At 41.5% G+C, this 20,846-nt stretch overlaps 1 protein-coding gene and 1 long non-coding RNA gene across 6 annotated transcripts in view; both read left to right on the top strand.

The window, feature by feature from the left end:
- LOC142600939 (uncharacterized) overlaps positions 1-20,846 on the top strand; it is a 734,111-nt gene that overhangs the window by 235,771 nt on the left and 477,494 nt on the right. The window lies entirely within an intron of this gene.
- KHDRBS2 (KH RNA binding domain containing, signal transduction associated 2) overlaps positions 13,398-20,846 on the top strand; it is a 380,284-nt gene continuing 372,835 nt past the window's right edge. For all 5 annotated transcript variants that reach the window (XR_012834428.1, XR_012834430.1, XR_012834432.1 and 2 more), the window contains exon 1: positions 13,398-13,762. Coding sequence is in view for 1 of the 5 variants with exons in the window: in XM_075747410.1 (XP_075603525.1) it covers positions 13,672-13,762 (91 nt within the window). In the remaining 4 variants the exon portion in view is untranslated. The remainder of the gene's footprint in view (positions 13,763-20,846) is intronic.

Below are 20,846 nucleotides of genomic sequence, written 5' to 3'. Positions count from 1 at the left end.
GCAGAACCGCCCACTGTAGGAGAAGATCAGGTTTGAGAATATCTAAGGAAACTGAAGGTGCACAAGTCCGTGGGACCTGATGAGTTGCATCCGTGGGTCTTGAGGGAACTGGCGGATGAAGTGGCCAGGCCACTCGCCATCCTATTTGAGAAGTCCTGGCGGTCTGGCAAAGTTTCTGCCAACTGGAAGAGGGGGAACATAACCCCCATTTTTAAGAAGGGTAAAAAGGAATACCCAGGGAACTACAGACTGGTCAGTCTCACCTCCATGCCTGGCAAGATCATGGAACAGACCCTCCTGGAGACCATGCTCAGGCACTTGGAAAATAAGGAGGTGATTGGTGACAGCCAACATGGCTTCATTAAGGGCAAATTGTGCCTGAAAAATTTGCTGGCCTTCTATGATGGGGTTACAGCGTTGGTGGATAAGGGAAGGGCAGCTGACGTCATCTACCTGGACTTGTGCAAGGCATTTGACACTGTCCCGCACGACGTCCTTGTCCCTAAATTGGAGAGACATGGATTCGATGGATGGACCGCTCAGTGGGTATGGAATTGGCTGGATGGTGGCACTCAAAGAGTTGTGGTCAACGGCTAGATGTCCAAATGGAGAACGGTGACGAGTGCTGTTCCTCAGGGGTCGGTACTGGGACCCGCACTGTTCAACATCTTTGTCGGCAACATGGACAGCGGGATCGAGTGCACCCTCAGCAAGTTTGCCAATAACACCAAGCTGTGTGGTGTGGTTGACACACTGGAGGGAAGGGATGCCATCCAGAGGGACCTGGACAGGCTGGAGAGGTGGGCCCGTGTGAACCACATGAAGTTCAACAAGGCCAAGTGCAAGGTCCTGCACATGGGTCGGCGCAATCCCAAGCACGACTATAGACTGGGTAAAGAATGGATTGAAAGCAGCCCCGAGGAGAAGGACTTGGGGGTATTGATTGATGAGAAGCTCAACATGAGCCGGCAGTGTGCGTTTGCAGCCCAGAAAGCCAACTGTGTCCTGGGCTGCATCAAAAGATGCGTGACCAGCAGGTCGAGGGAGGTGATCCTGCCCCTCCACTCTGCTCTTGTGAGACCCCACCTGGAGTACTGTGTCCAGCTCTGGGGGCCCCAGCATAAGAAGGACATGGAGCTGTTGGAGAGAGTCCAGAGGAGGGGCACGAAGCTGATCAGAGGGCTGGAGCACCTCTCCTATGAGGACAGGCTGAGAGAGTTGGGATTGTTCAGCCTGGAGAAGAGAAGGCTCCGGGGAGATCTAATTACAGCTTACCAGTTTCTGAAGGGGGCCTACAGGAAAGCTGGAGAGGGACTTTTTATCAGGGAGTGTAGTGACAGGACAAGGGGTAATGGGTTCAAGCTGAAGGAGGGTCGATTTAGATTAGATGTTAAAAAAAATTCTTTACTGTGAGGGTGGTGAGGCACTGGAACAGGTTGCCCAGAGAAGTTGTGGATGTCCCCTCCCTGGCAGTGTTTAAGACTAGGTTGGATGAGGCTCTGGGCAATGTGGTCTAGTGGAGGGTGTCCCTGCCCATGGCAGGGGGGTTGGAACTAAATGATCTTTGAGGTCCCTTCCAACCCAAACCATTCTATGATTCTGTGATTCTATGATGATTCCTTCTCCCAAAGCTGAATTTGCAGTCCCTGAGCTGCCTTTTGCAGATGCAAGCACGGAGTAGAACACTGGTACACATGAAGGATTCCTCTGGAGCTGTAGTGAACAGCTCACATGAGTTCTGGCTCTTCTCCTCCCACCCCAGTCTGGCCTTCCCTAATTCCCTTCCTTAATTTACATGCAGTGGTGTGGCTTAATCAATCTTACAGTGGCTTTTTAAAAATGAGTCTGATAACAGCACAACGTATGTCAAATCTAACATCTACCAAGTTACAAATGTAAAACACCAACTTTGCCCACATCTAGTTCAGTCAACTTGAATTCCTGCAATACTGAAAAGACCCCCTAGAAGTGTGGAAAAATTACAAAGAACTTTGATGAACAGAGGAAGTCAGTGTTGGGTAATTGATAGTTACAATCGCTACTTATCCTTTCCCTTTGTGTCAAACCAGAATAAATTTCTTTTGAAAGGTCATAAGGCAACAGGATAAAATCAATTTACAAAACCAGGGAACTTGATAAGGTTAAGAGGACTTGAAAAAATCCACTGTTTTCCAAGTGAGAAATTTCTTTGTGTCCTGGTTTCAGCTGGGATAGAGTTAATTTTCTTCCTAGCAGTGGGTATAGTGCTGTGTTTTGGATTTACTATGAGAATAATGTTGATAATACACTGATATTTTGGTTGTTGCTAGGCAATGTTTACACTAGGCATGAACTGTTCAGCTTCTCATACTGCCCCTCCAGCAAGGAGGCTGGGGGTGCACAAGAAGCTGCGAGGGGACACAGCCAGGACAGCTGACCCCAACTGACCAAAGGGATATTCCATACAATATGATGTCATGCTCAGTATATAACTTGGGAGAAGCTGGCCGGAGGTTTAGACCGTGGCTCAGGAACTAGCTGGGCATTGATGGTGAGCAATTGTGCTGTGCATCACCTGCTTTGTATATTCTTCTTCTTCTTCTTCTTCTACTACTACTACTAGTATTATTATTATTATCATCAATAATTATTATTTTCTTCCTTTTCTGTCATATTAAACTGTGTTTATCTCAAGCCCTGAGTTTTACTTTTTTTTCCCCCCAATTCTATCTCCCATCTCATGTAGGGGGGTGGGAGGAGTGAGCGAACGGCTGAGTGGTTGTTCTAGCTGCCTGCCAGGTTAAACCATGACACTTTGGAATTGCCTAAGAAGGTAACAACAATTTGATGATTGTAGCACAAAATTGTCTCTTAAGTAGAGAAGAAGTGTTATTTCTTTTTAGTTTTGTAGTAAGTATAATTGAGGGGCGGGGGGGAGGGGGGAAGTAAACAATTGGAAGCCTCTTCCTTAAGTAATTAATATCTTATTTATAAAATTGTAACATGGTTTCTAATCAGAATATAGCCTACAGTCCTAAATAAGAAATGCAGATAACTTATCCTATTACTATCAAAGGATTTTCTTTCTAGCTAATCAGATGCAGCCACCTGATTCCTATGTCCAAAGCCATGTGCCTTGGGGGAACAGGGGGCAAAGGAAAGCAAGCTGATGCAGAAATTCCATAGTTGGCATCTGGTCTTTCCTGAAGTTGCCTACTTCCAATCTTATGAAATATTCTTTGTAGTAAACACACTGTATTTAAGGCAGCACAACTCTCTGCTTAAACCAAGAAATATATAAACTTGAACCAAGTGCGGCAGGCAAAATGTACAGATTTTCTGCCAATATTCCTATTTTATGGGGATATCTGAAGTTTTTCTGCTAAATGGGTAGCTGTTTCTAGCTATGTGTGATCAGATACCAGGCTTTGTATGGTAACATCCACATCTGCATTCAATAGAAACACATAACCTCGGTATAGCAGAAAGTGGATTAATTATTTTTTCTGTCAGATGGTTTAGTGACTCAGGAATACTGTAGTATCAGCCAGGAGGGATTAAGTTCTCTGGGTCTTACAGGGAACAATTGCCTAGTTTGGTGAGACATCAACCCTCTCACAAAGAGTAACTGCCAGTACATTATCTAGTATGGCTTGAAGCTTATGCTTGTGTAACTACCTAAGTACTGAGTTCATTAAGAAAACTCTTTCCTTTCCCCTTCTTACACCTCTCTATTTATTTTTTCTTGTAATTAAATGTAAAAACTGCTGTTTATAGGAGAAAAAGATATAAGCAGAAATGAACTGAAAAAGTAGATGCAAAGATATATTGCCATTACGCATTCAACATTCAGCAGACTTTCCCTCAGCTACACACATGCTCTTTACAGATTTCTCTGAATATAGATTTATACAAGAGGATAAAAAGCAGTTCAGTTCAGCATAAGACAGGTGCTCAGCAGAAGACAGACAGCAATGTAGAGGCTAAACATAAGAAGTCCAGTCATTTCATTTATATTAAAAAAAAAAAAAAGTAAAGTAGGACTTTGTAATTCTGCAAAGAGATGGAAGAGACATGGAATTATTTTTAAAAATCACTAGTCAAGATGATATACAGCTATAACCCCAGTCTTCTGATATATAAATTGAATGGTATATAGCAGAAAAGGGAAGAGGATGGATGGAATGGAAATTGTTCTGAATTACTTGGAAAACAAATAACTTAAATCAAGCAACCAATCTGACATAGTCTGATGCATCAACATTTTATCTTGAGAAAGGTTTAAACTCCCAAAAGAAAGTGTCTAAACAAGTCCGCCCTCAGAAAAAAACCCCAAACAACAAACTCAAACAACTCCTTTTTCTATGGCAGAGAAATACTCCCCCTCCTTCAGTTTTAGAGACAAGCAAAAAACCTAGACCTTCCCCTAGAGTCAGTGGGAAGCAGTGCTGGTGGGCAGCGCGACAGCAGTTCCAGCAGATTGGAGCACATCTGCTGCAGTGTCCTCGTGCTTCATTCAACGTCCATTGTCAATGGCAATGCTCAAATTAAAAACAATGGTCATTTAGGAAAGGAAGCAAAAAAACCCCACAAAACAAAACAAAACGAAAACCAGAAAAAAAACACAAAACCTGCATCCATGACAATTTGATTATTTTTCTCTTTTAGTGGACTTAATCAGAAAACTTTTGGAAACAATAAAGGATTCAGTTAATATTGTAAATACTATAGTCACTTTGTGCTTGCACAGGTCTTTTATGGGGTGGGTAGTCTGTTCTGGGAAATTATTCCAAAAGTGCTCAATAGATGTCTATTCTGTAGTTAAAATATGAATGTTTTGTGGTATTATCATGAGCGAGTTATGTTTAAAATGAAGTATATGAGGATAAAAAAGTAAATTGCAAATACAGGAGCAGACAAAAGTAGTTTTGCATAATTAATTTTAAAAATTATTTTAAAATAAATCTCTTCGAATCCATCAGGCTTTGTATTTTGATATTCCTAAAAAATGAATGTAATTACATTTTAGGAACTCTTAGGTAGCTGACATTTACATAGTTTGGGAAGTATCATTGCGTTGTAGATTTCTCACAAGTTTTTCTTTTAGCAGCTGTTGATTTCCCATTTGAGCACAGTACACTAGATTTATAGAAATGCATAGTAATTATTAAAAGTTTTGTAAATCTGTAAGTTTGAATTGCCCTTGAGATGTCAAAGCTTAAAATAATAAATCAAAATCCTATAAAATTAAGATCAGAGGCAATATGATTTTTCAGTCATTACATAAAATTAGTATGATACTGACTGAAGTGGGACAGTGCTTAAGCATAGGTTACAGTGGTATGATCAGTCCTTAAATTTCATCTCCTAAAAAAAATAAAAACATTATATAATCGCAGAGTTCCTAGAGCTTTGGAATGACTTATTTGGAAAATTAAATAACAGCAAGATGAGACTGCACTTAATGCTCTATTCAGAAAAAAAAGAATGACTCATCATCCATTTGCTTCATGGGTGAACTGAGCTGTGCAATAGTTGAGGCTAATACAGCACAGCTCCTGAAATAAAGCAAATCCATTTGCTCTGGCACAAATGGCAAATAAACTCCATCATTACGAGCAGATTTAACAACATTTGCTGAGCTTTTAACATTTTCATTCTAATTACTTTATAACTGGAGCTGGTCAGACAGTGAAAACATTTTTTTTTTTTTTCCGCAAACTTGCTAAATGTTTGCCTGCTTTTTAAATTTCCTGTCTTTTAAGTTTCTGACCTTCTCCATTTACTCTGCACATCTCTAAGAGACCTATTATGAGTACAACTAAATACTGACGACTTCGCCAAAAAGAAACTGCTGGGAGCATTAAATGGCTTTGCTAATGTTAGAGAAGCAAGGACAAGGGGAAGACTTGTGAAAAGTTTTGAAACTACACGTGATCTGAAGGCTTTAAAATTTGGGTTCATACTGATTTTTCTAAATCTTACGGTTGAGAATGCTCAGTGTGGACTAAGGATATTTTAGAAGTCGAAGTGCTCTTTCCTAGAAAGAGAAACTGATAATTTAAAAGTGTTTTCATAGAGGAATTGTTCTCTAAGGAAAACTGATTCACAAAGCTGGTAAGCTTTTTTATTCTTCTGAACGGGAAATGTCTACATCTCCCATTACCCATTAAAAAATTTCGTTCAGATATGCTCAGTTTTGATCAAATAAATTGTGAAATAATTTATAACATCTTTCCATGGTTTACAGTTAATAAAATGCTAACTCAATTTTCATATCGTTTTCTGTCTTCCACACACCTTCTTTTGTATATTGCTAAGAAAGAGCCTTAAAATCTTTCAGTGACTTTTCCAGTCACAGAATTTTTGTTCTATGATCCAGTAAGATGGCAATATATATGAAGTATTGATTCTATAATTTCTTTAAAAACAGACAAATCTTTATGAGTGGAATGAACATCACTTCACAGCCATCTGCTGAACTAGAATATACATTGTCAAAAGAAGATATTTTCTGTGGGTTTTTTGTTTCATACTGGTGGTAACACCTGCATTTAATCCTAAATTAGACACCTAACCGGTTCCTAAGTTTTAGGTGCCTAATGAAATGTTTTGCCTAAAATAGTTCTTTTTATAGAAGGTGGAGAGATTTAGGTTCCTTTAAAGCTCCAAAGCTTCTCTTTTTCAAGGTCCTGCAGGATAGTTATTTCCAATCCTGTATTTAGCAAGAAGTATTTTTCTTAAACTGTTGAGCTGCTAGTATTACACACTTTGAAAGGGTTTACAATAAGCAATTATATAAGTTTATACATAAGAGTATGTAAATTGATAAAGATGCTGTATCATATCAAACCCTTCCCCATGTTAGGCTTCATTTTGAACAAAATTTCCATAATGCTTGACTATGGTTTGGAGAGTTAGTTGAACTCTTTCTGACCTTTTAATATTGTGACATATCTTGAAATGTGTTTAGTGAAGAATTTTCTTTTTTTGTTCCAGTCTGTTGATGATTTGTATGTCCTGTAGTTTTATATGTTTGGTTTTAAGATCCTCAGATGGATACCATCCACAGGTGATTTGTGTGGGATTTTCTTTGTGTACTTCTACACTTCTGATAAGTGGGAACTGGCTAAATTCTGTAGAGCTGTGTATTGTAAATGCATAACTAGGCATATGTTAAATCATATACTGAATTTGCTCCATTTCAGTTGTTGCAACATTGCAATAGACCAATGGATTAATAAAGTATAATTTTATCATGTTGCCTGGCTATGGGCTTTGTGTACCTGATCAATAAACTAATTGAGCTCAGACAGTTGTCTCCATTGTATCCTTCTTAAGGAAGCAAAGTTAACACAATCATGTTGCTGATTAATCAATTACAAATAAATATTCTCTGAACAAAATTTAAACTAAGATCAGACAAACTGGATAAAAAGCTACAAATGCATGGGGAAAAAACCCTCAAAAAAAAAAAAATCAACCCAAAAAATCAACCACAAACAAACAAAAAACCCCAACCAAACCCAAAAACCAAAATAGTGCACAAAAAAATCAGAATTATATTGTATTACCATTTTTCTTGTATCCATACATACAAGATTCCCTTTCTTTGCTTTCTACTTCTGATGAAAGTTCACTTCCTAAATGAAATGGTAAAAGTAGCTTCTTACATTCAGTGTACATTTTCCCATATGTATTTTAATCTCCTTATTTCTATATCCTTTGCATCCTATAAACAATTCAGTTCCCACATGGGTATAATACTTTCTTCAGGTATTTGTATATTTACTTATGTCTTAGATAAACTATATGTATGCACCTCTCATCTTTTTTTTCTCAAATAAATTCTATCATTTTATTTTGAGCATGGCCTGCCTTTCTACCTCCACATGTCTGAGGCAGAATACATTTTGTCATGCAAATCACATGCACCTTTTGGCAGACTTATTTTTCTGTTCCATCATCTATTATATAATGACAAACTCCTCTGGCCTCTGTATTGTCATACACTACTGAAATCTGTTGGAATTCATTTGCACTAATGTTGTTATGTACAAGCTAGATGTTTACGTCTGATCTAGTTATTGACTTCATACCCAGTGGAGAGAAATCAGATTTTGCATAGGATGACTCATCTCAACCAAAGATAGTTACCTGCAGGTCAGATGAACAAACTGCTGGAAGAGCCTATTTCAACCTACTGACCCTAAAAGGTGTCTGTGGTGACTGCAGTAGACTTAGACATCTGATTTTTACATGCCTAAAGCTAGACAAGACTACCAACTTCTGTAACTTGCTGTGCTGAATAATCGACGCTTAACTATAAAATGAAAGATTAGCTCAAGGAAGAGTCCTAGGAGTCTGGAAACTGTAACTCAATTATTCTAAATCACATATCACCTTCTTTAGACCTCAGTTTGTCCATAAGGTATTATTATCGTTGTTGTTATCTTTCAAGGGAGAAATTTGTATTGAAGGGAGATTTGCATACTGGGACAGGATGGCAGAAACAATAAGCAGAAAGGGACAAAGTAAAAGAAGAGTACAAAAGGAAGAATTTTGCATCATGTGAAAAGGAAAATTAGAAAGCAATGTAATCAGAGGTTTTGTATGAAAAGGAACAGTTCTAAATGTTGGAGGTAAGGATGAAAGGGAATTTCAGACACCAATTACTCATTGATTGTAGTAAGGTTAGAGGAAACTGGTGAAGTGGAGACCGTTCTATGATCACAGAGAAGATTTTTGTGAAAGTGTTTGAGCTACCTGCAATGGATAAGCTGTGATATAAAGGTCAGAAGGAAGAGCAGAGACAGAGCTTCAAACACCGGCAGCAAAATATAAGATCAGGTGTTTACCTACATGTGGAGAGGAGAAAATTATAGTTATGTCATAGACTCACAACTTCTCTGTCAGTTTTGGCACCGTCACAAGGAAGAAAGAAGAGAACAGACATTCTAGACTGTGTTTTATTCTTTGCTGTTCATTTCTATTTAAGCATTTTTTCTGTCTTCAGCTGCTGTTTAATAGTTATAGGAGGCTATGCTTCCTTCCATGGTGTTTACCCTGGGTTACTTTTTCAGTTACTTCTTTACAACATCTCAAAAATGCTATATGCAAAATAAAGCTGTAACATACAGAGTTTTATTTGATGTGTGTTTTGATGAACTAAGAACTTGTAATGTGGGTATCATAAACCAAGTTATAGCATAAGCCAGCATTCGATGTATACCTGGAACTCACACTGAACTCTTCTGGAGTCCTAGGCTCACCAGGTACATGAAACTATTTAATGCCTTGGAAGGAAATAAATACTGATTTTTTTTTAATTTTTTTTAATTTTTTTTACTGAAGCTATTTCTGTCATTTATATAAAGACTAATCTGTATGACTTGTCTCTAAGAAAATCAGTATTTATTCAGTTGTATGAGTGGAGAAATGAAAACTCTACTGAAATCAGGGACTTGCTGCAGAAATCAGTCAGCTGTAGGCTGGACCCTACAGCTGAGTCTTTTGCTGTGCCCGGGGTAGTCCGAAGGTGATCTACAGTGACTTGTGTACTTGCTGATGCACACCTCCCTTCCGGATTATGTGGCAAGGTGTCAGCAGTACGAAGGACTGCAGGGGTGGCCTCTATGAGGAGAGGACACAGCCAGTTCCAGCCAGACCCACCGCTGGCCAAAGCCCAATACTTCATCCCAGTGTTGTTACGTGGTAACAAGCTTTGCATTGACAGCTTGTGCATGCTCAGCTGCCCCATTATCAGACAGTGAAGCCACATGGTCCAAGAACTAGTATCCACAGGCCAGGGTGCAGAGATCAGATGGAGTCTGGATACAGACAGTATCCCAAGAAGGAATTAAATAACCTAAAATAAAGGAGGTGAGGACATTCCCTCTTTCTTGGACATGTATTGCTGCTTCTTTATTCCTTATATTGTCAATTATAATTCCACTGTAAGGGAAGGATATCATTAACATAGATGGTAGGAGAAACTCTCTAGGTTTTTTTATCCTGATCTGTAGTCAGTTCAAGAACCAGATAACCCTTTACCCATAGCTAAAGCAAGTGAAACAGAGAAGAAATTTGAAAGAAAATGGAATTTGTGAAATTGAAAACTCTTGACAAATCTGATCTTTGGTGTATGAGGTCCTAGGTGAACTCACACACACATAGATAACTGTACTGATTTAAATTATTATATTGACTTTAATATGATGTGTCAGAAGGGTAATTCATTGTCGCTGTGCTCACACTGACCGTTCATTCTACTGCACATTCTCAAAAGATTTCATAATTTTTAAATAAGTGTTTGGAAAGTTTGGAGATTTTCCTGCAATTGTTTGCTTCCACTGCCTTTTGACTTCAGTGCTACATGATAATACATGTCTATTTAGTTGGCACTGGCAAAAATGCATAATGATTGTTACCTGTTCTACCTTCAAATAAGCTATAATCTGGTATGCTGTGATCCACTTCAATATCAAACTTAGTAATAAAATATAGTGCAGATAAACTTTAATTTGGCTTGACACTTCAAACTAAAAAGTTGTAAAATGTGTCTTTGGTTTTTAGTAGCTATGAAAAAAATTGATCTCCAACTAGCAATGAAGTCATGCTTGATGTCATTAGAGGTCTATATTTCCCATCTGACAGTTTTTAATGCTTTTTTTTTTTTCTTTTAATGAGGTATAAGGTAAAATTCAGAAAAGCATTTCAATGGCTTTGCAGCCTAAGTGTCACTGAAAGTCAATTTAACTTTATAACTTCTGAAAAATTAACTTACAGTCTACTTTGCTGTAAAAAGGTGTGCAGGCAAACCTGCTCTCTACTCCTTTGACCAGAAAAAATGAGTTTGATGAACGTAGCACTTCCCACTGTTTAATAAACTTAAAGGTGTTTAAATCAAAGCTTCCTATGATCTAAGTAGGTTAAGTACAATTAAACAGACTAAAGGAACACTATTCTTCTAACACCCCAGATGGAAAACCCCCAAAACTCATTTTCCATATACATGACCATATGGTATGTTTTGAAAGCTACGAGAGCAGGATTGCTGCTGAGTGAGGGTGGCTTAGATTTGTCTTGAAGGTGCTTTAGGAGAATACACCGGTCACCGGTCTTCTCTCTTTTTGAACTGAGGGGCACCAGCCTGAATTATTCTGATGAACAGAGGCACAGAAGTATGATCTGAAGACATAGATGAGCTCTCAAGCAAGACAGTCCTGAACTGTGTTGCAAACAGTATGCCATTTCTTGCTATGCTGTTAAGCGGGAAAGAAGAAGAACTATTCGTGCGATAAATTGAATCAGGGTAAATTATTAATAAAATATCTTAGTTCTATGCTTCTCTTTGTTTTATTTATTTTTTAAAGGTGGACTTATGCCTTCCATTTATCCCCACACCCAGTTTGTAGTAAAGCTGATTGCCAATTAAACCTTTCAGTTCTGCTATCAGTCTTCACTGCTTCTTCAGCGTTTCGCAAGTTTGCTGAAATCACACTGTTTTCCTGCTCCTCTTCTTTCTCAGCAGGGAAGTTAGTTCTCAGGTACTTTATTTCCCACGCTGGAAATACTATAGAATAATAGCACATCGGCCACTGACATTCTCTACATATTCTTGTAAACACGCGTAGTCCCTCAATTATCTGCATGCTGAGTGGAAATTGCGTAAAGGCTGCCTGCATGTATTTTAAGATTTTGAAAACATCACAGACCAAATTTTTATGCAATGGCTGTACAATGTCTTCAAAACCTTGTGGATGCCCTTACAGAGTTTTTGTCTTGATTTTTACCTTTCTTCATTCCTTTATCCTCTGAAAAAAAAAATAAAATTCCAAGCACCGCAACAAAAGAATTGAGATGAACAGTAGTAGGCAATTTACTAGTGTATTATTGCAGCGACTACCTATTTCATTAGAATAAATACCAAGTTAGTAGTCTTTGTGCTAAGTACTAAGAAAGAATCTCACACAGGGATTGAGTACAGAAGACACCATGTTGTCTGGTAGACCAACTGCTCTTGAGGTCCCACAACTGAATTTTAACAGCTTAACATGAGTTGAGCACCTTTTGTTTACTCTCAAAATCAAAACACGTTACTAAATTGCCTGTTGGGGGGAAGATCCTGGATAAATATGACCTATAGTAAATGTATATTTAAGCTAAATTCTAATTAAACCCAATTTTATTTACTCCAGCTGTAGGCACTTTAATTGCATAATAGGTTTAATTCTGTAGCGTGGGGCCGTGGGAGCTGCAGAGAGCTGCTCCGGGAGGTGCAGCTCGGCATTGCTGGGCAGAGATCGCCGCTTCTTCCCCCCAGGACAGCCGGCCACCCCCCGCGCACTCGCCAGCTGTGCGCAGCACCCACGGGCGGACATTTCCAGCGCGCCGCTTCAGCAGCCGTGCCTGACTGCTGGTGCTCTGATCACCCCCTCGGGGGGGAGGCTGTCTCGCAGCTCCTGCACACGCACGCCGCCCATGCGGCACCCCGTTAGCGGGGCACCTCCCCGGGCCCCGCGGAGAGCTGGCGGGTCAAGGAGAACGGGGAGCGCGGCGGCGGAGCTCGGAGAAGGCACTCCGTGCTTCGTGGGGCCGCCGGGGCGGGAGGGAGCGGGCAGAGCCGGGCAGAGCCGGGCAGCGCCGGGCAGCGCCGGGCAGCGCGGCCGCCTCGGCCCCGCCCGCGGGTTCAGCACTGCGGACAGCGCCCGCCGGCCGGGCGGCGCGGGGACCGGCAGCGGGGCGTGCGGGGAGCTGGGGGGGGGGCGCACGCACGGACACCCAGACGGGCGAGCACAGAGACACGGCCACGGCCACGGCGTGACAACGGGCACAGAGGCACCGGCGCGGCCACACGCGCTCGGCCGCAGCTGGCCGGAGCGCGGCCGCAGCCACAGCACACCCGCTGGCACGCGCAGGCACGCAACTCGCGCACCGACGGAGGCACACAGACACGCGTGCACAGGCAGAGAGGCCCACGCAGAGACACAGGTGTGCAGACGTATAGGTGCACGCTGAGACACACGCGCACACACACGGGCACAGACCCACGCGCATGCTGTTATACACAGGCGCAACACACAAACTCACACACCAACGCAACACACACACACGCAGAGCGCGCTCCCGCACACGCCGCTCTCACACTTGCACACGCAAAACCACTCACACACACATAGCACACACACACGTCACGCACACTCACTCTCCCTCTTTCTCTCCTTCACGCGCGCCCCCCGCCCCGCCCACTTACCGACAGCCAATGGCGAGGCGAGTCTCCCGCGAGCGGTCCCGCCTGGCGGGGCGCAACCACCAATGGGAGCAGCGGGGGGGCGGGGCGCGCCTCGCCCCGCCTCCCTAGTTAAGGCGGCCGGTGGGAGAGGGCGGCTCACTGCCTGCGGGGGGGGGGCGGGGGGCGACCGGCAGCGCGAGGCGGGCGGACAGCGGCACGCGCCGACCCGCGCACGCCCCAGCCCCCGCCCCCGCGCGGCGCGAGGGGAAGGCGGAGGCGGCGCCGCGGCCGCCCAGGGCAGCGCCCCGCCGCGGGAGTGGCGGCCGGCGCGGCGCGGCGCACCTGCGAGCCGCGGGGCGACGAGGGGGGCGGGAGACGAGGAGGCGACCGGAGACGCGGAGTGAGCCGGCGGCCGCGCAGCCCGCCCCGGCGTGCCCAGGCGCCGCGGCCCCGAGGCGATGGAGCAGGAGAAGTACCTGCCCGAGCTGATGGCAGAGAAGGACAGCCTGGATCCCTCCTTTGTTCACGCGATGCGCCTCCTGGCCGACGGTAAGGCTCCGCTCCCGCCTGCCGCGGCCCAACGGCCGCCGCGGGGCGCCGCGGCCCCGCCGCTCCCCCAGCCCGGGGCGCTCCGCGGGGCGGGGGCCGCCCTCTGGGTCTGCGCTCGGCGGCCCCGGCGGGGCGCGGGCGAGGGAACTGGGGTCTCTGGGCGGGCGTCGGGCCGGGCCGGGCTGGGCGGCGGTGCGGCCGCGCTCCCGCCCAGCCTTGTCAGGGGAAACGGCCAGCGGGCGCCCGCTCCGCCGAGTGGGGACTTGGCCACGCGTGGGCGCGGGGAGGCGCGGAGCGACACGCCCGGTCCCTGCCGGGGTCGTGCAGCGGCAGTTCGTGGGGCTTGTGTGCCCCAGAGCCTCCCCCGGACCCCGCCGGGCTCCTCGCCGGGGGAGCCCAGCCCGTCGGTCGGAAGCCGGTTGCGGCCGCCGGGTGCCTGCGCTCCCCGATCGGGAAAGTGCCCTTCCGTGGCTCTTCCTCAGAGGTGCATCGCCTCTGCTGCGGCTGGTTAGGCTCTGCGGGAAGGGCTTCCCTGGTTCCCGGGTTTATTTACACAAAGACAGATGCTGGCTTCTCGTTAAACTCGTTATGTCTTGTTTCCCGTGTTTAAGTAATAAGGTTTATATGGTAATACGATTACGCCGTTAATGTGGCACGATTTTAGTTGACTACGCAGTGTCAGGCATTGATTGGATATGGCTTATCGATTTCATGACACTGTTTCATCCCGGACATGATGATTTTTCTCTTGGATTTATATGGTGATCCAGAATATACTGCTCATAACATTTTTTTTGTTTATTTACTGTCATTCACTCACTAGTTCAACTAGACATTCTTTCAAAAGTTTGTAATTTCCTCTCTAATAACTGTTCAGTATAGTTATTAGTACGGGCCTTGTGGTACAGCATTTCAACTTTTGCAGAAGTGTAATCCAGTAAGTTCCCCTTATACTTCTGTTTCTTCTGAGGTATATAATATAAATTTTAAAAATCTCTGTTATCCCTGTTAAACTTGGAGCCTAATGTCAAAAAGAAGTAGTAAAGAATGGTGCATGGATTAAGACAACGTATCAAGCCCTTAAATGAGACTAAGACAAAGAAATGTATCGTTAGGCCCTTGAGAGAGTCACAAATTCAAATAAAGTCACGTTCAGAAGCGGTGAATAATTTCCAAAGTTCTGTTATGTCTCAAGGAAAATCATAGCTAATCAAAACTTACACTGCTAGCAGTAAGTGTCTTTCTCTGTCAGCAGTCTTTATATTGTCTTTCCTTAATATATGTTTTATTGATTGTGAATGAAGATACTGAGTCTGGGTTTTGTTAGAGTACTCCTGTGTGATAGCTTGGAAATTCAGTACGAATACCGACACATTTAGTACACTTTTGTCATAGCCACCAAAGAGGCAGCCATGCTACTTTTTACAGTTGTTTTTCTGATAAACACACGATAAACAAAGTCCTTATTTCTTAGAGGGATGTATTTTTTGCACCTTGCAGTTCGATCTTTTCCCAGAGGGGGGAGGTATCTACTGAGACTGTGTGCGTATGCATGGAAAGAAAGAAAATGTATGAAGGACAAAATCGAAAGCGTGCAAAGTAAAGTTAAAAGAACAAGAATAAAATAGGTGTTTCTAGGCGTCAAGTTGGTGTGGAAATTGCATTTTGGGCAACTGTGAGATTGAATAAATGCTTAGTTTTCTCATTCCTTCTTAGCATAACCAGAGCTGCATGTATTTTAGTGGATTTTTAAGAGATGAAGGTGAGTTGTCTATAGGGAATGCTAATGTCAGATTCACACCAGATACCTGGCATTATCCTTCAAAACACCATCTGTCAAGCTTTCTAGAGATTTGTTTTAGAGTCTAACATATGATGACTGTTAAAACACTTTCTTCAAGGTAAGAGTATAACTACTTAAGGAAACAAGAATTAATGCACTGGTTGCTGCTGGGTATAAATAGAAAGGAAATGTGTAGAACTGGCAGAATTTATTTTGGATGCCAGAAGAGCACGGGACAGTGATGCAAGGATCTCTGTAGTACCATATTTCTAGGATATGTCTGTGATGAAGTGATGCTTCCAGACTCTGGATTTCTGTTCTTTAAAATATAATGTATGATCAGATACATACATAACAATAGCAGCCAGCTGTTATTTTTATGGTGTACTAAGGTTTTTTGATTGCCAGTAGATTTTGTATTAAATGCCTAAGTGTAGATTTGAAGGTTTTTCCTTCAGAGTCGAGAGCCTCAAGCATTTGCTCTGGCTTGAAAGTGCTGTGATTTTTCATGTCAGTTGCTAGAACCTGAGGTTCAGAAGAGACATGCTGCTGTGTGAAACTGTGGAAAGGCACACAAGTGATAAGCCTTCCAGAAATACGGTTTCAGTTTATGACATTGAATTTACTTGTAAACATAAGACCCCATGTTTTAATGGAGTTTTTGCTTGATTTTTTTGTTGTTGTTGTTGTTGTGCATTTTGGTGTACTTATTTTAAAAACAACAAATTACGGTTTTAATATGTAGGTTTGTGTCCTACAGGTTGGCCTGTTTCAGATGCATACCTAAATCAGTAGTTATTTACCCCTCACCGCTGAGGGATGAACAGAAATTATTTAGTTTAGTCCTTATTTGGGTTAGAGCCTCCATGGTGCAATATGTGGTGAAACCCACAGAAAAGGGACCGTGGCAGAGAATTTGTGTACTTACCAAACAACGCAAAGAAAGGTGAGGAAAAAGGTACTAGCGCTTCTTAGATACAAAGTGTGAAGGCATAAAACAAATAATTTCTCTAAAAATCACCGAGGGAATCTGTGGTGGATTCGGAAAATGAACCCAGTCTCTAAGGCACTAGATCAGTCATTTAATCAGAAGATACTTTATTTCCCCCTGGGTCATTACCTGTTTCATGTAGAAGTAGCTCCTACATAATTATAGCACTATTAGAAATGGCAAAGCCATTTATAAGTCATCTATTAGAAGAACTTGTGAAGTGTGAATGGTTGGTGATATTTACCACAGTCTATATTAGTTTGTTCAAACTTTTGCAAAATGCACTGAACGTATTTATTCTAATAATATAATCTAGTTAGCAAAAAAATCAAAAGACCTCTTTTAATTGTGATAGGTAGCTGAACTCTAAAGAATAGGCAAATCTCCATCTGTCGGGGGGGGCTTTTCTGTATTCGCTGAACTATTTTGTGTGCCAAGCTGTTACAAGAGCTGGAAGAATCACACTTTCATGGATAGCTGTACATGATTTTATTGTAAACTGGTTACAGGTAATTATTTTCTTAGGTAAGATTATCCTGCTTCTAGTAAGGAGATATCCCAATCAATGTATGAGGTCAGGTAGTGCTTGGTCAGATGAAAAATGACAAAAGAGCATTTTCTTGAGCAAGGGGATATCCCATACCATATGATGTCATGCTCAGCATATACTTCCCACCATGGTAGCTAATGAGCTGCTTACATGTGTTATTTTTGCACGTATGTAAATATTTACTGCTTTGTGTAAGATGCCTGTGATTATGAATATAAAATAAGTGTGTGACTTTGTCACTTGCACCTTCACAGCTAGAAAGCTACAGTTGACTGGAACTGTTTGGTAGTTCAAAACTTGTTTTATATGAGCTTTATTTTTAATAAGCTAAAGTGTCAGCTAATTATCTATATGCTTTTTGGGACAAGCAAATTTTATGTATGTGTGTGGCTTTGAAATATCTTGCGTAGTATATTTTAAAAGCTTGCTATGTTTTGTAATATAAACATTAAAGGAAAAAGACCTATTGGAGAGAGCTGGCCAAACTAAGAGCATCTCTCCCTATGGAAATATCAGCATTACTTGGGTAATGAGGTAGCTAATTTCTCTCTATGTAATGACAGTACAATTGACCTCAGACTTTCAATTGGCATTCTGAAGGCAATGAGAATCAGGCCTTTAACTTTAATCTAGAGTTAAGTCTCTAGATTATTCCACGTGGCATAGCATGAGTTTGTTAAACCTCCAGTTATGTCGATTAGACTCATATAGCTCAGCATCATAAAGCTCCTTGTAGGACAGGGCATGATTATTCAAAAGGTATATAATTACTTAGCCTTCACACTCAATGAGCATTAGTACAGTCTTTCATACAAGCCTGCAATAATTGTTCTAGCTGGTCTGAAAACTGTTGATGTAATGCAAATTCATTTTGTCTTATGTTCAGGATTTCAACTAATATATTGGCTTATGTGGGTTTTGGATTTCTTTGGACTCTTGGAGATTCATTTGCTTTTCATATAGGAAGGCAGATCTAGTTCATAAGTATATGTTTCTATTAAAAACCGAGGGCAATAACACTGCTATATGAAAATTATTTGTCTTGGCAACACAGAATACGACAATCATATTCTTAGCCCAAGATGTGAAAGGCTGTTGGTCAAGCCCGTGACCTGCTAAAGCCAGGCCTCTGATGCTTTTTAATTTTTATCAAATTTTCCATTGAAAACTATTTGTGAAAATACATCTGCAAATTTATTAGTTTACTCTGTCTAAACAAGCCTTTGGATTAAAATAAGATTAATGTAAAATGTTAATGTAAATTCATACATTAATATTAATATGTGAGTGGTCACTTTTCTGCCTATTGTTTCTTTTTTTTCTGATGTTTACATCAGGTGAGAAGAAATCTGTGTTCACAAATAGTTTGTATTAATCATTGTTTACTTTACTGTCCCAAGAAATGCAGTGTAAATACCTGGAAGATTGACTTGGGGAACACTCTAATATTTAGAGCATGTATTTTAGATATCTTGGCTTCATTAGAAACTAGATTTATATATCTCAAATTTGGATCTTTTTCAATAAAAAAGGAGTAATATCAGTGCAAACTCTAGATGAATAGAAGGTACTTATGATTTCTATAAAGCAGTGATGTGCTAAGCATTACTGACTTGGTTGAAAGCTCACTAAAGTTAATGAGAATCTTTCTTTTGCCATTAGTGGGCTATCAGGCAGTCCTTATACAAATATAATATATTGACTGATGCAGCTAATATCTTTGTAATCATGAAAATCAGTAGAATATACTGCAGGTATACTGAGTGATGAGCTTTGCTTTTTTAATATTTTCTTTAAAAGGTCAATAGTTTCCTTTATCGTGGTGTGACAACATGGTATATGTTCATAACCTTGGGAAGTGCTTTTGCCTTGCAGAATGTCACGCAGATGAATCCCAGGCGATAACCGGATTTAGGGAAAACAAAATACTGTAAATGTTAGAATGAGTATAACAAAGTAAGCCTTGTAAGTGTTTATATTGACTCTAAGTTGTTAGTCATAAAAGCTGGGCTTCCTTAAGAGGAGGAAAAAAAAAAAGATCGATGTGATTAAAAAAAATAATAATAAAAATCTCTCCCTTTCAGACATCTGAAGCAGTTGAGGACCATTTGATCTGTGATCTTAGAAAACATGTGCTTTGAAACACAGTAAATTCTCTTGCAAAGAGGGAACAATATAAATGCAATAACCAAAGGTTAGATTCTGATACCCTTGTGTAAAAAAAAAAAAAAAAAATAGCGCTTCACTTTTTAAATGGTGCTATTTGAATCGGTGGAGCTGCTTAAGGTGCAATTCAGTGCGAACAGCAGAATTTAGTACCAACTGTTTAAAGGAAGGTCAAAGACACTTGCTGAGGCTTATCTGGATGGCCATAGCCTCATCAACACAGAGTGCCCTGGTTTTTGGAAACATGAATGGAAGGAGGAGGAGTGCTTTTCATTTATCCTGGGAATTCTTTTGGTAAATTTCTTTCATACTTAGTCTCCTCGGTGTATTCACTCAGGGAACACCTGCTGTAATTGTCCATCTCTCTTCCTTTATGCCTCAAAGTAGATATTTTTAAAACTCAAGAATTTGGAAAATTGACAATATTTGCAGTCAGTACCAAGAAAAGGCAGAATAGCTGAGCAGAAAATCCCAGTCAACTGTTAACTTACCAAGCACTGAACACCTGTGTGATGTGTAGAATAAAGTGGCCATTCCTAACCAGGAGGTGGCACGATTGGGCTCCACATGCCCAAATAGAGCTTCATATCCTAGCACCTTCTGGGAAAGGGCTGATCTGGCCCAACAGATATATCCGATTCTTGTGCGTTGGATGCATGCTTTTCTCTTTTAAGCAATGTGCAGACAATCTATACTGACAGATTTGCTGTATAGCATACTGGGCTATTTACTAGTCTATGAAATCTGATGTGATCAGTAGTGAGCAGTGAAAGGCTGAACATCTACCTAGCCCACCAAAGCAATGCCACGAGAGTAAAGCGGTTCCTCCACGACCTCTGAGGACACAGGTTTCAAGCGCAAAGTATGAGATGTGTGGGGTCTTATTTTAGGATGCATAAATGTAGCTGCTGTTTGGTAGTTCCTCTCCAAGCTTTATTAAAATAGGAATACATCACGCCTTTCTGTGCCTTGCAGCTGTACTGTAGGCTAAACATACTGCCTAGATAAAACAGTCCTTTTTTGACCTGCAGGGTCACTGCAGTTATCCGGCACTTCACTTGAGGGTAAGAGTGCCTTTTCAAAAACAAGCAATTTTTAACTGTTTCAATTTAAATCTATTTTCTCCAACAAACTACTGAATTTGAAGGAAGATGCAATATCCTCATGGCTGACCTCAGAATATACATTCTTGTTTTAAAAACTTCTGTGAATAAATAAGAAAAGTGTTTTTCTCAAGAATTTTAGGTGATAATAAAGCATGCATGATTTAAAAAAAAGAAAAAGCTGTTTTGCAGGCTGATCCTGTCCAGGCAATGTGAAGGTATGTATTCATCTTTTGTTTACCTTGCATTTTTCAGTCCTTGGATGGGTACTGTAGGACAAGATTAGGAATATCAGCACACCGTACCAGAGTAAGCAGATAGTTTTTAAAATGAAGTGTGTAAAGTAGAGAACTTTAATGATGCTACAGTGTTGTTTTTGGCTGTATAAACAAATAAGGACTCTGCAGTCTGACCAGAGAAATGGAAAACCTTGACACTTGAGTAAAGGTCTGAGGTGCACAGTACATGGCATTTTGACTTGTTTCTTCCTT

The sequence above is a fragment of the Balearica regulorum genome, chromosome 3 (assembly GCF_011004875.1).
Source record: "Balearica regulorum gibbericeps isolate bBalReg1 chromosome 3, bBalReg1.pri, whole genome shotgun sequence".
NCBI lineage: Eukaryota > Metazoa > Chordata > Aves > Gruiformes > Gruidae > Balearica > Balearica regulorum.
Note: the sequence above shows the minus strand (reverse complement) of the source record. Positions and strands in the feature narration are given on the sequence as shown.